Source organism: Aspergillus foveolatus (assembly GCF_047715535.1).
Source record: "Aspergillus foveolatus strain CBS 279.81 unplaced genomic scaffold BDW70scaffold_1, whole genome shotgun sequence".
Classification (NCBI taxonomy): domain Eukaryota; kingdom Fungi; phylum Ascomycota; class Eurotiomycetes; order Eurotiales; family Aspergillaceae; genus Aspergillus; species Aspergillus foveolatus.
Window position 1 is genome coordinate 574,403 of NW_027396065.1, and position 13,121 is coordinate 587,523.

General features: G+C 52.2%; 6 protein-coding genes across 6 annotated transcripts; 5 read left to right on the forward strand and 1 right to left on the reverse strand.

The window, feature by feature from the left end:
- The first annotated feature begins 430 nt into the window (after nt 1-430).
- BDW70DRAFT_125772 (putative nucleoside hydrolase) lies at nt 431-2,133 on the forward strand. Its single transcript, XM_073734957.1, has 6 exons — nt 431-514; nt 580-683; nt 734-903; nt 960-994; nt 1,043-1,339; nt 1,387-2,133. Exons 1-6 carry the CDS (start codon nt 479-481, stop codon nt 2,008-2,010), a joined length of 1,266 nt encoding a protein of 421 aa, XP_073601125.1. The 5' UTR covers nt 431-478; the 3' UTR covers nt 2,011-2,133.
- Nucleotides 2,134-2,194: 61 nt separating this feature from the next.
- Nucleotides 2,195-3,056, reverse strand: BDW70DRAFT_125773 (uncharacterized protein). The gene is made up of 2 exons (XM_073734958.1): nt 2,335-3,056; nt 2,195-2,253 (listed from the first exon to the last, which is right to left on the reverse strand). Exon 1 carries the CDS (start codon nt 2,596-2,598, stop codon nt 2,401-2,403), a length of 198 nt encoding a protein of 65 aa, XP_073601126.1. The 5' UTR covers nt 2,599-3,056; the 3' UTR covers nt 2,195-2,253; nt 2,335-2,400.
- A 55-nt stretch (nt 3,057-3,111) lies between these two features.
- On the forward strand, nt 3,112-4,937 carry BDW70DRAFT_125777 (uncharacterized protein). The gene is made up of 2 exons (XM_073734959.1): nt 3,112-4,132; nt 4,191-4,937. Exons 1-2 carry the CDS (start codon nt 3,527-3,529, stop codon nt 4,764-4,766), a joined length of 1,182 nt encoding a protein of 393 aa, XP_073601127.1. The 5' UTR covers nt 3,112-3,526; the 3' UTR covers nt 4,767-4,937.
- Nucleotides 4,938-6,653: 1,716 nt separating this feature from the next.
- Nucleotides 6,654-6,986, forward strand: BDW70DRAFT_154997 (uncharacterized protein; the record flags this gene model as incomplete). Its single annotated transcript, XM_073739953.1, has 1 exon — nt 6,654-6,986. One exon carries the CDS (start codon nt 6,654-6,656, stop codon nt 6,984-6,986), a length of 333 nt encoding a protein of 110 aa, XP_073601128.1.
- Nucleotides 6,987-8,397: 1,411 nt separating this feature from the next.
- On the forward strand, nt 8,398-10,044 carry BDW70DRAFT_2513 (polysaccharide lyase family 1 protein). Its single transcript, XM_073743598.1, has 3 exons — nt 8,398-9,243; nt 9,323-9,491; nt 9,547-10,044. The coding sequence occupies exons 1-3, from the start codon at nt 8,710-8,712 to the stop codon at nt 9,960-9,962; spliced, it is 1,119 nt and encodes a 372-aa protein (XP_073601129.1). The 5' UTR covers nt 8,398-8,709; the 3' UTR covers nt 9,963-10,044.
- Nucleotides 10,045-10,536: 492 nt separating this feature from the next.
- Nucleotides 10,537-13,035, forward strand: BDW70DRAFT_154999 (uncharacterized protein; the record flags this gene model as incomplete). Its single annotated transcript, XM_073739954.1, has 3 exons — nt 10,537-10,567; nt 10,627-11,098; nt 11,151-13,035. 3 exons carry the CDS (start codon nt 10,537-10,539, stop codon nt 13,033-13,035), a joined length of 2,388 nt encoding a protein of 795 aa, XP_073601130.1.
- Nucleotides 13,036-13,121: the final 86 nt, after the last annotated feature.

Below are 13,121 nucleotides of genomic sequence, written 5' to 3' on the forward strand. Positions count from 1 at the left end.
CCGTTAAACAAGCGAAGGTGAGAAGGGCTAGACTCTGATGCCGCTCAGAACTCCACTGGTGTCAACTATAATAATTTCAACATTTTCGGAGGTGGCCGATTTCTGGTAGGAATTACCGATGAATGCTCGGCTTGCGGCAGTTCGTATACCTACGTATGCAGGCGTATGTAGGCATATGTATACTACTTGGGGATCTTCCTGGGCATTGGCCTAAACGAGCACAGATATCAACTGCGGCGCATCCCTGGGTTCTCTCCAGCAGACGTTTGAAGATGAAGAATAGTAAAGAACAGAAGTTGGAGAGGAGGATAGACGAATGCTACATAACGATAAATATAGTGGACCTGCGATAACGTCGCCAAGACATCAGGGATCCCATCCCACTATTTCCCCTCCATCTTTTTCCAGGCGACAAATCTCAACTTCTTACCATCTCGCGCGCGAAATCGATATTTACTGAGCAGTGCATTCCTTGACAATGGCGCCCAAGAAGATCATTATCGACACTGACCCGGTACGCTTTCCCATTCTCATAGCGCTCCGCATTATCGGATTAGATGTTTGCTAAGCCAGACCTAGGGAATCGACGATATCCTCGCTCTTTTGCTGGCTTTTGCCCAGAAGGCAGAGGACGTTGAAGTCCTGCTAGTTTCTCTGACATTCGGAAATGTCGAGGTGAAGAGGTAGGCTGGATTGCACCGCCTGCGACTCCAACCCGTCTAATGGCATACAGTTGTTTGCGCAATGTTGTCTCCATGTTCCACATCCTCGAGAGGGAGATGAAGTGGCGCCGTGAGAACAATAAGCCTGAGGGCTTTGACACATTGCGGGCTCATCCCCCGATTGTCGCACTCGGTGCGGAGGATCCTCTCGATGATCAGAAGATGCTCGCAGACTACTTCCGTGAGTCTAGCCTCTCACCCATCCCGCATCCCGCGCCCCATTGCTGACTTTTGAAGATGGTATCGATGGCTTGGGTGGAATCCATGGTAGTGTAAGTGTTTGGAGAACTTATTCGTCTGACTTTAACTGACACATACAGCATCCTCATTTGACTCCCCAAGATGCATGGGAGCATCTTTTCGACCCAACTCACGAGCCTGTTGAGCTGAAACCCGTCCCATCTGGCTCTGGAGCACACCGGTCATTTATCCCTTCGAAGCGTCCTGCGCACGAAGAGATGCTCCGCATTCTGCGCGAAAATGACCCGGACACCGTCACCATTGTCGCTGTCGGACCACTCACCAACCTGGCCGTGGCTTCTGCTGCTGACCCAGAGGCATTCCTACGGGCCAAGGAAGTAGTTGTCATGGGCGGAGCCGTTCATGAACCTGGAAATGTAGGCAACTCTCGAGAATCCTAATCTTCATCACTGACAAGAACTAGGTGACGCCTGTTGCCGAGTTCAACGCGTATGCCGACGCATTCGCCGCCGCCCGGGTATATGCCCTCACTTCACCTTCTCCCAAGAGCACCCTACCTTTTTGCAAGAGTCTACCGGAATTCCCACCCAGCCTCAGCAAGCAGCTTACAGTCAAGATCTTCCCTCTGGACATCACATCAAGGCACAGTATCAACCGCGGTCAGTTCCGAAAAGCAACAGCCCCTCTAGTAGAGGCTGGCTCCCCACTTGCTGAGTGGGCTACCGCATTCATGGCGCACACCTTCGCCACCGTTGAAAGACTACATGCGAACCAGGTAGGAGATGCCGCGGAGCTCAGTCTTCACGATCCAGTGTGTGTATGGTATGCTCTTACTGCCGAGGACGAGGGCTGGAAGCCGTCCGAGAAATCTCCCGAGGATATCCGTATAGAGACCACTGGTCAGTGGACGCGGGGAGCGTGTATAATTGACCGCCGTGACCGGCATCCCGTCGAGGGGGAGGAGGAAAGCTCGAGCGACCACGGTTTATGGCTGAGCTCGAAAGCCGGAAACCGGATCTGGAGGATGGATAAGTCTCCAGTGGAGGATAACTTTGGAACGGTTCTTATCGAGCAGCTTTTCATTTGAGGTATGAGGGGTCATGTGTCTTAGAAATACAATTCGGTGCACATGAGTTTCAATATATGTACATGGACATACCGACATCATAATCGGCTTCTTGACACTTTGAAGCTGTTGAAGGCATTATAGAAAGGAAAGAATTTTTCTCGCTAAGAATTCGTTGTCTTCGCAAGAGTTTAAAGAGGATAGGGGCCGACCAAGCTTGATATGCAATCTTGGAAACCGCCAGCTTGCCAAGTGAACGTTCTGGTATGTGTCATCAAAGCCCTAGCCTTCTGGACTTTTTCTCGTTAACGATTCGATTACTGAGCAAGACTGATTTATTGGCAGCTTTCAGAGCTCCGCCTACGACGGTAGCGCCAAGACGTACCGGGTTGACTACATGACAACAGCATGCTACAAAGCAATTGATTTCAGACACGTCTGCAGATTGGAGACTATGGTTGATGGCCCCTCCAATGCCAGCTTCGTGGCCACGGGCCAGTGATGAAAGACTTGGGACCAGCCCGGGTCTTTAAAAAAAAAAAAAGCAACGTCACTGAGTGCCAACATTGCACCCACCGCACCAGGGAGGGAAAGACTCACACGAGACATCACTCATCGTACTCCGTACGATAATGACACGCAGCCCAGAACGATAAAGGGCTCGGCAGGACTTCGGAACCTTCAATGCCTTCGATAATTCCCCGTTGACAGGCCAAGATCCAATGGGGTCCTGGGTCTTGGTCAGCGTGCTCCAGGCGCCGGCTGTCCAGATACTTTGATTGCACCAACAGTCGCCGGACGAGATACTGACATCAGTAAGTGAATGTGAAAGGGTTGGAACAGTTTACCAATCACTGGCAGCCTTTCAGCAGCATGCTCTTGGTCTCCCGATTTCACCCTGCCGCTGACAATGGAAGAGATAACCCCCGCAACCGACAAGAGGGCCGAAAGCAAGAGACATATCCCTTGCAACCCGTAAGAATAGTGCACTGAAGCACGAGCAGCAGCAGCATTGCCGAGTCGGTCGAGGGCAAGCGGTCTCGTGCTTCGTCTAGTAGGTTGCGGTCAGCCAATCAGGGGCTGGGCTGGTACCGCGTGGGCAGTCCCAAGCACGCGACACCAGCTGGCCATCTCACTTGCAAGAGCTCCTTGAAACCCACCCGCATCATCTATGGTCCTCGTTACCCCCGTCGATCGCCCCAATTTTCGCTCCTCAAGGCCCGCAATTTGCTTATTAGCAAAAGGGTACCATGGCTGCTGCGCTGTTTTCTCTCGAGTGCGCCACCAGTTGAGCACAGTGCCGGGTGTATACATTGGATGCCTGCCCGGGTACAAGGAAGAATATCCTCCGCTGGTCTCATTAATATCCCGTCCTTTGCATCTCAAAGCAAGAAAATTGTACAACACCCGTGACAAGTGAACCTGCCCGTCTTGCCCCACTCCAGCTTGCTCCGGTGTCTCTCCACGCTCAACTCCGCATTTAAGAGCTCCCAGACGCTCTTAGTGTTGTCGTTATCGTCCTCGCTTAGATCGGATCATGTCACGCTCCCGTCTCCCTCCAACGCCCTCCATGTCTGGAGAGCTCACAGTCAAAGACCAGCCAATGGTTGACGGTGCAGACATCTTCGCACTCCCTCCTGCTGCTCTCAGCCCGGCCAAGGTGGACGCTGCGCCTGCACCTGCAAGTCGCAAATCATCCAGATCGAATCCATCAATACTCTTCCCTGCATCTCCGACATCTCCGCGAATTGACCCGAGCCGGAGCCGCAATGTGAATCCGGCGCCGCAGGCCGGTTTCAAGAGGCCACTCGAGGATCTGGACCTCCCGCCGCCTCCAACTCGCACCCGCAAGATCATTCAGATGAAGCCGAAGACCGATGGGTCGCCTAAGCCTGCGGCGGCTACGGCCAAATCCGCGCCAAAGGCAAACACAAAAGCTGCGGCTAATGGCGCTGCAGGTGGAGGTTCCAAGAAGAAGCAGCCGAGTGCTACCAGCGCCGCTGGACGCAAGATTGCGAGAAAGACGGCGCACAGCTTGATTGAGCGTCGTCGGAGGTCGAAAATGAACGAGGAGTTCTCGACGCTGAAGAATATGATTCCGGCCTGCCGGGGCCACGAGATGCACAAACTTGCAATTCTACAGGTTCGTCGTCACCTATCCCAAATTTCCCCTGAGCCTTTTTGGTTGACACCTTGTCCAGGCTAGCATCGACTACGTCAATTACCTCGAGAAATGCATCCAGGACCTCAAAGCCCCCGGTGACCATGAGCATAAACCTGCACCACCCCCATCTCTTCCTTCCGCCCCTCTGTCACCAACATCCCCCGAATTCCTCGGCGACCTCCAAGAGAGCACATACTCTGCCTCAGTGTCACCCGAGGTACATCCCGAAAGCATACCCAGCACTTCACCGATGTACTCTCCGCGCAGTCGAATCCCCTCTAGTGCAGCTGCCCTATCAGATATCCCACCATCCATTCTGCCCAGTCCCGCGCTGGGGCCGATCCGCCCGAACGAGCGCACCTGGGTACTGCCGTCTCTTGCAACGTCGCCGGCGACTCAGCCTCGTTTCTCGAATGCGTCTTCGGCTGATATGGACCACGAAGCTTCGGCTGCGTTGCTCATGCTGAATAGAGATCTTAGGGGGTCTATCGATTCAGGCCACGGTGGGTCTGCCTCGACGGGTTCTTCTGCTTCCGTCTCCCAGGAGGAGAGGTATAAGCAGCCCGAGCCGCCGCGGAAAAGGATGAGTGTGATGGATTTGTTGATCTCTTAGATTAATTAGATTAATAATTCATGATGAAAATTGTCATTTCGTAACGATGGGAAAAGCGAGTCGAGGCGAGGCGTTTTGGTGACTTTCTGCTTGATTTTCTTCTTTCTTCTGGTTGGAATATGATAATGAATAGCGTTGACCAGGTACCCTCAATGGAAGTGACACTTCGACCACTTTTTGACCGCCAGTAGCATCCAATTAATTATCCAAATTATTAGAAAATGATTATGTATACCTTCGTATATTAGGCCACTTCTAAACCTTTTACGCTACTGGGGTCTTCGTATGGGGAAAGACTGAGGCTGTCCTGGTCCAAGTTTCATCCTGTCCCCGAGGACAAGATGCCCCTTCCAGAATGTTTTACAACCCGCCGAATAACTTCGTGCTCCAATGCTGTAACAATGGACGAAGCCTTCCAATGGCCTATGCGCAGGTACGTGTCTAGAATGCTGACGCATAAAATGCTAGTCTCTAGGGCCTCCGGTAGGCACTATATACCCGGGTAGTATGTACCCCGCATGCGCATGGATTCCCTTATGCCTGTTCCAGACCCTCGCTGGCGGCTCTGGCCTGGCGCCACAGCCCTTGCGAGTCGGGACTCAGAACGGGAACTCGCCGCAACTTTGGAGAAATGCGGCCAGGGCGTAGTTGTGTCCGTGCGCTCTGTCTTACTGAAGTCTTCATTCATAGAGGCTGAATGGCGACTTTGTAAAATGGTAGCAAAAATGCGGCCGATGCACGCTGCACAGAACCCTCTCACATTTGGTGCGACCGGTATCTCTTGACCTAAACCGCTCAACTTGAGTGAGTCAAGATTGTAAGAGACTCGAAACTGAAATATAGGGAGAGGTCCTGCGAGCAGAAATGGAAAAGAAGACGAGATACGAAAAGACACCGGTCTGATTCATGGCGACGATCATGCTGCTGGCTTGCCCCAGGACACGGTGACTCTGCGTTGCCAAGAGCTCGGGTCGTGCACCTGGATTCCAGCCTGCAGGCACTGCCATTTCATTGGGGGAGGATTATCTGCGCTCAACGCGGCATATTAAGTTTGCTGGGAACGGCATTATTCACAGCTTGTCTTAAGTTTCCTCCTGCTCCATCCTGCTTCACCCTGCTTCGTACTGTGGCTCCACGGCTGGACAACTCACTGCGGTATTCTGTCGTGTATCGTCCAATAATCCGGGAAGTCATTCACCTTTCGACCTTGTAGCATAATGGATGCACGCAGCTGGTGGCAGCCCCGTGGGGGAAAACGGGCTTGATCTACAGCCAAGCAAATGATCCACCGATGTGTTTTCTTGTCAAGGATAAGCTGACAGTGAGGTGCGATCAATAACTCCTGTAACTCCTGGGTTGGGGATCTTCAAGAACCCGTAGGCTGAGATGAGAGTCATGAGATGAGGCGGTTCAATGCCGATATCCGAAGATGAGTAGGTTGTAGTCCGCTCTGGTGTCAATGATGTCAGTTGGTGGGTCACGCTTTCTACGGGTTGCCTTCCGACTCTCGTCCTCATAAGTCACTCAGGTCGACTCACAAGAGTCTAGGGGCCGCTCAGATCTCCTTCGGGAGGAGGATCACCGCTCTCAGCGTATGGGGCAGTACTACTACTGCCTACCATGCCAAGATGATGGTGCAACCCCCGTGTTCCTCATTTCTGAAGCTATTCTCGACCAGCCCCGGTACTAGTCGGGCCTCCACCAAACGCCCCGCAGCTGTCGCTCCAGGCCCCCAGTGCCGCCGTCGCAGCGAATCCCCTGCTCGCCCAGGTACGTATATAGACCCCTATCTACCTCGTATTCCCTCAGATCTTTTCCTTTCTTCTTTCTTTTCATCATGTATTTCTGACGGCTTCCAAATTGACCCGACTCGTGTTCATAGCAATCATGGCCCGCTTCCGCACTATACAACGCAAGAAATGTGCCCGGTCTATCGCCTCTGAGGACCCCTGGAAAGTCGACACGCCGTTTGGTCCGCCTCGAATCCCGCACCTTCACATCCCGGGCGGTATACGAAGGATACAGAACACCATCGCCAAGCTGACACCTTCCGCGCGCGCCGAACGGGAGCTTTTACGGCAGAAGAATATGTGCAAGGTTCCGCTGACCGAGCGGAATATGGATACCTTTGTCACGCGGCAGGAATTTGCAGAGGCTTGTTATCCAAATCGACATAGTAATGAGGTGCAGGTTGTTGCTTGGCTGGAGCGGCTGTATTGATGGATCTGATGGGGGCCGGATCTCTGCTTGGCTGCATCGTGGGCGTCGTTCCGCTGCGGCGTACACTTGCCGGCCGGCATCTTGGGCCGTGATCGATGTTCGAACGATCAATCGTCCCGCTTGACATCATTGTACAGTTTCGGTCTGATCATCCTGCATTTGCTGTCGACTCTCCTGCCCTAGCATCGGTCTTCGGGTTTGTGTCATGGCCTCTTGAATGGCAACGGTCCGTACGTCATCTGCTTCCGAATGCTCCTTGGCGTGAATGCTTCGTGTATTGGGTTGGCTCCTGCCAAGCATGCAAGTCAGAGACCCCTGCAGACGTTAACGACGGCCAATTCAGAGTCAGCAGACGAGTCATTTTCCGCGAGTATGAACCTCGCTGGATTGCTGCCTCCTCCGAGTAGTCAATCAGTCCAGGCTCCTCAGTGCGGCATACTCCACACGTGAGTATGCCTTGGCCTAGCTTCTAAGTCTTACAGTCAACATATCTCGGCCTCGGTGCTTCTGTTCCGCCTAGTCGCTGCCGCACGGTCGACCATACCATAAACTGACCCACAACTAGTTGGAGCTGTTTATACCATCTCGGTATCAACATGGAGGCAGCTCGCTTTGTTTCTCGCACTGATTTCGGATGAGGAATGCTGAAGATACACACCAGCATGCACCAGCAACATCTGCTGAGATCTGCAAAGTGGCCTTTGCCGAGACCCTATGGCGAGGCTGCCGCAGGTACAGAGGACTCATGCCAAGTCAAAACCATCTGGGTCTCCGGATGACCGTCATACCCACCAACATATGACTGCAATGGAGGATGAACTGACCGTGCAACCAAGGGCCGTATCAAAAGCGGTCGGCCTATGTCGTCGTTGGTGGATATTTCTGATTCTTCTGCGCGCACATACCCATCTGCTTATACTTGGTTTTAGCGAGGTGTTTGGGGTTTATGGTGCTCGAATCGTTTACATTTTGAGTGTTCTCCAGTCGAGATTCGCCTATACCAATAATGAAATTTATTTTGCCGAACCAGACCACGTCCTGACTCAATTTTGCCGATCAAGACTACGTACTGACTCATGTTCCCTGACGAGCCAGTAGTTGGTAAATATTTATGCTGTCAACCCCTTGGAGCCAGCACCGGACGTATGTCCGTATTGCAGCTGGAAGTCTGTCTGTCGAACACATACTACTGCACCAGAAGTTGACAGCGGAGGAACTACGCAGCAAGCTCCGGTTTCAAAATGCGAGCTGATGAACCCTTTGTATAGTGGTGCAGGCCGAGACAAAGCTTACTTTGAGTGAAGATCGGCATGACAACGTCTCATTTAGATTGTCGGGAGTTCGATTAGCCAATGAATAGCCTACATTGCAAAGCCCACTCTCCTTTTCATGTTGAACGTGCCTATCAGTCAGGGCAGAACCGCATACTCAAAATAGCGCCGGAACCTCCGAGTAGGGCTCTACCTCCGACACCGACAGTTCCACTGGGAAACCGTTGGTGCTGAAGATGGAGACTGAGACGCTGGGAGTTTGATGTTTATGCTTGGTACATACTCCGTCTGCTCCACGCTACAATATCCTCCAGTTTCCGACACGAAATACGAAAGACGATGATACTTCCTCGTCTATATAAACCTCTTTCTCTGGTCTGGAAAGTTTTGACTTGACCATCCAATCCACCACGCCGAAACCACCCCATGAATAAAGCAGAGTCGTCGCAATCATGAAATACCTTCTCTCCCTTCTCGCTGCGGCGACCTACACCACCGCGCAGTCCGTTTCTGGATCTGCTGAGGGCTTCGCCTCCGGCGTCACCGGCGGCGGCAGCGCAACCCCCGTTTATCCTGCTGACACGGCCGAGCTCGAAAGCCTCCTCTCCAGCGAAGGGGAGCAGGTAATCGTGCTCACAAAGACTTACGACTTCACCGGCACTTCTGCTACCGGCACGGCATGCTACTCGTGGGGTACCGGAGAAGGGTGCCAGCTGATCCTGCAGGACGACTGCGGCGACACCCCCAGCACCACAGTGACGTATGATGCGGCCGGTAAAACGCCCATCCCCGTCGCCTCGGACAAGACGCTGTTGGGTGTGGGCAGTGAAGGTGTGATCAAGGGCAAGGGTCTGAGCTTCACGGACAACGTGAGCAACATTATTGTGCAGAACATCAAGATCACGGAACTGAACCCGGAGTATGTGTGGGGTGGAGATGCGTTGACCTTTGACGGGTCAAGTAACATTTGGATTGATCATGTCGAGGTATGCCATAATGATCACTCCTACTGCATTTCGGGAGAGTAAATCGTGTCCAATTCGACCAACTGACAATAACAAATAGACCTCCCTCATCGGCCGCGTTCACTACGTCTTCGGCTACAATGCCAACAGCGGCATCACTCTGTCGAACAACTTCATCAACGGCGAAACCACCTACTCTACCAGCTGCGACGGATACCAATACTGGGGCATGGAGCTAGTCGGCGAGAACGACTCCATCACATTCAAAGGTAAGCCCGACCCATGACGCATGCGCTTCGACACCAGCCAACTGTATATTTATAGGAAACTATCTCTACAAAACCTCCGGCCGCAGCCCTGCCCTTAGCGGGACCACCAAGTTCCACGCTTGCAACAACGTCTGGTCCGACAACAACGGCCACGCCATCGAAGGTAACGAGCAAGGACAAGGTCTGTTCGAAGGAAATGTCTTCCAGGACGTGACTACAGTGGTCTCGTCAACGTTTTGGGAAGCTGGGGATCTGTTCCTATCGTCTGCTGATGGGACCGGCAATGATGCCTGCGCAAGCTACATTGGCCGCAACTGTGCATCCAGCATTTACACGAACGACGGCGGCGATTACACCAGCTACACCGATGTTAGCTGGCTGGGTGATTGGTCTGGTTTGACCATTGCGGAGTGTGCAGAGGCGAGTGAGATTGAGAGCACTGTGCCAACGAGTGCTGGAAACACGCTCTAGGCTCACAGTTGAACTTTTGACGCGGTTGGGTTGTACTTGTAGTCCATAAGGGTGGTGAGAAGATGACTAGAGGCCGCACCACAGGTGTATGGCAGATGTACTATGGTTTATTTGCCTTCAGTGATAAACCAGAACTTTTCTCCACAATCAATCATCTGAGCCCTTCATCTGGCGGAGATTATAGAACAGATTGGTACGAGCGAGTAGTAATGGTATATTCCCGAAGTATGGTTGCTCTTATACAGATTGATGGGAGCTATTTGAGAGGACGGCCTATAGTCTGGTAGTACATCATGTATCAACAGCTCCATGGCCACGTTTAATTCTAACTTCTCTCATGTCCATTATCGAGATTACCAGTAGACAAGATCTATTATCAACAAGATAGCACGCAAATCAAGGGCATACGTGGTGCGCTAAGCTCAATTTGGTAGGATATAGTAAACCCACGAGCCAGCCCGGGCCCCGCCGACTTCCAAGCTAGCGAGGGGCACCATCCTGACAGCTATCCAGGAACTGCCAACATGCTCTCGAAGGCATAAGAACTTGACTATATAAATATTCCCAGCCTTACATGGCAAAGCCCAAGCGAGTCGCCATAATTGGTCGGTATCTCTTTCCCCTAACATCTTCTGTGCGGCCGCTACCTAACACTGAAGCTAAGGCGCCGGTCCTTCTGGCCTCGTGACGGCAAAGACGCTTTTACGGAACTTTCCACCCGGTACTTTCAGTGCTGTCATCTTCGAAAAGAAATCTCGAATTGGCGGCCTCTGGGCTGTGGATTACCCATCGACACCCTGCCTCTCGTTGCCAACTCCGCACTTTTCGCATGATCCTGAGCTTCACTGTAGGGAACAAGATGAAAGCCGAGCACTGGTGGATCCCTGGATGCGAACAAACCTAAGCCGTTTCTCTGTTGCGTTTTCCGACCTGGCGTGGGAGACAGTCCTGGGCGATGCGGTTCCTGTGTTTCCGTACGCGTGGGAGGTGAGGAAATATCTCGAGAAGTATGCCGAAACATATATCCCTAAAGAGTGCTTTAACCTGGGGAAGAGAGTCTTAAGTGTGGCAAGGAGAGGAACTGGGATTAGGGCCAAGGACTGGGCTGGTTGGGAGGTGAGCTGGGTAGATGATTGGTAAGGCTTTCTTGAGCTTAACCGTATGCTTGAACTAACGATTGGCCTTTAGCAGATGTGGAGAGGCCCCTGTACGTAACCTGGAAAGCCAAAGAGTACGCAAAGAGGTGTTTGACCTCCTCGTCGTAGCGTCTGGGCATTTTGGCAGTCCGAGCATACCACTCATACCTGGACTAGAGGACAATTCCTCGGTTCACAGCTCGGAACTACAGAATCCGGACGATATAGATCGTCTACTCGAGAAGTCTTCTAAAGGTGGAAAGCTGGTTGTTATTGGCGGCAGCATGTCTGGGGTTGAAGCTGCCACGTCGCTTGCTCTTCACTTATCGTCTTTGAGCTTTCGGCCGGGCTCTTCTGCTCAAGAGCATAATTATGAAGTGTGGCATGTTGGGCCTGGGCCATACTGGGTCTTACCTACTTATCTGCCACACAACTATGCCAAAGATACTCAAGGAAACACAATGCCTTTTGTCCCCCTCGATCTATCGCTATACGATATAGCCCGCCGCCCACTCGATATGACTGGCGTCGCATTTGGCCCAACCTCCCAAGACCAGATTCGCAAGAGAAATCAGTTCTTCAGGGATATTCTTGGGGAGGGGTATAGCAAGGTGGGCTCGTTTCATCTCCGTGATAATCAAGGCAGAGAGAGTCAGCGGTCGCCGTGGGTTGGAATAGCTGACCATTATGCCGAGTTCGTTCGGTCTGGTGCCATAAAAACTCTGGCCGGCAGGGCTTCTTCATTTACCAATAACTATGAGTCTGGCCTTGAGACAATAAATATTGATACATCCACTGGCATGGTGCGTCTCACCGAAATTGCTGCTGTCGTAATGGCCACAGGGTTCGAGCCCTCTGAATCTCTCTCGTTCTTACCAGACGACGTTCTTTCGACCCTCGAATACTCCAAAGATGACCATTTTCTGCCTCTTGTTCTGGATAGCATGAGCAGTGCCCATAGCAAGGTTCCAGACCTCGGCTTCGTTGGCTTCTACCGCGGGGCCTTTTGGGGGCCCGCCGAGTTACAGGCCCAGAGCCTCGCTCAAACTTGGGCGGCGGCTGATCTGGAAAACGGGGTATCAGCATCATTGTCTGTGGAAGAAGAGTGCTCAAGAGAGCGCGAGCGACAACGGGTCCGAGACTTTAGAAATGTCTGGCCTACTAGCCTACGCGGCCAGTTTCCCCTGGGGGACTATGTGGGGTTAATGGAATCGTTTGCGAGACGGTTGCACCGTCCCAGGCTTCCTCTTGGGATAAGCTCTGATACGAAGATACAGACGATCGGCCCAGTCGTGCCTGCTCGTTATGCGCCAATTGACCATGGTACACTCGTCGAGTATCCGACGTTAAAGGAAGTGGAAATAACGATGAAAGCTCTAAAGAGTACTCTCCTGCCAGAGCCTGGTCAAGCATCAGTGAGTACGACAGCAGCCATCTTTAGGGCATTGCATGGTAATTGGGGTTTTGAGAGAATCGTTTCTCGTGCAAGTTGTGAGGAAATTAAGTCATGTGGAAAGACAACCTTCTACCCTCGCTATCCGTCAAGTCCGATGTATGAGGCAGAGTATCTCTGCAAGGAAGATGCAAATGACGGCTCAGCAGTGAAGAGAGCCATATCAGTTTACCGCCATCGCAACACTTCCAGGTTTCCAGGGCAAGCCGGTATTAGCGTGTGGTTTGTAGACGGAAAGTCGTGTCCGAACTCAGCCACCGAGCTTGCGTTGGAGCTGCAAGTCGAACCGGTGGGGAAAGTAACGGATTCAGGAGAGATCCTTGTTATAGCTGTGGCCACTTGTGAGTCAGCCGCGAAACAACATACCTATGAATTCTGTTTCGATCGCGTTGCTATCAGCAGTTGGTGTCATCGAGTGGTTTGGTCTTCTAAGAGCAGGGATCACCGGCAAACGACGTGGTATAGCAGACCAAATGACGTTTAGATCAATTGCTTAACTTGGTTTTTTGGACGCACGACTTTCATAATGCCCAGAATTGCGGCAGTCGGAACTGAATGCGCACCATTGTG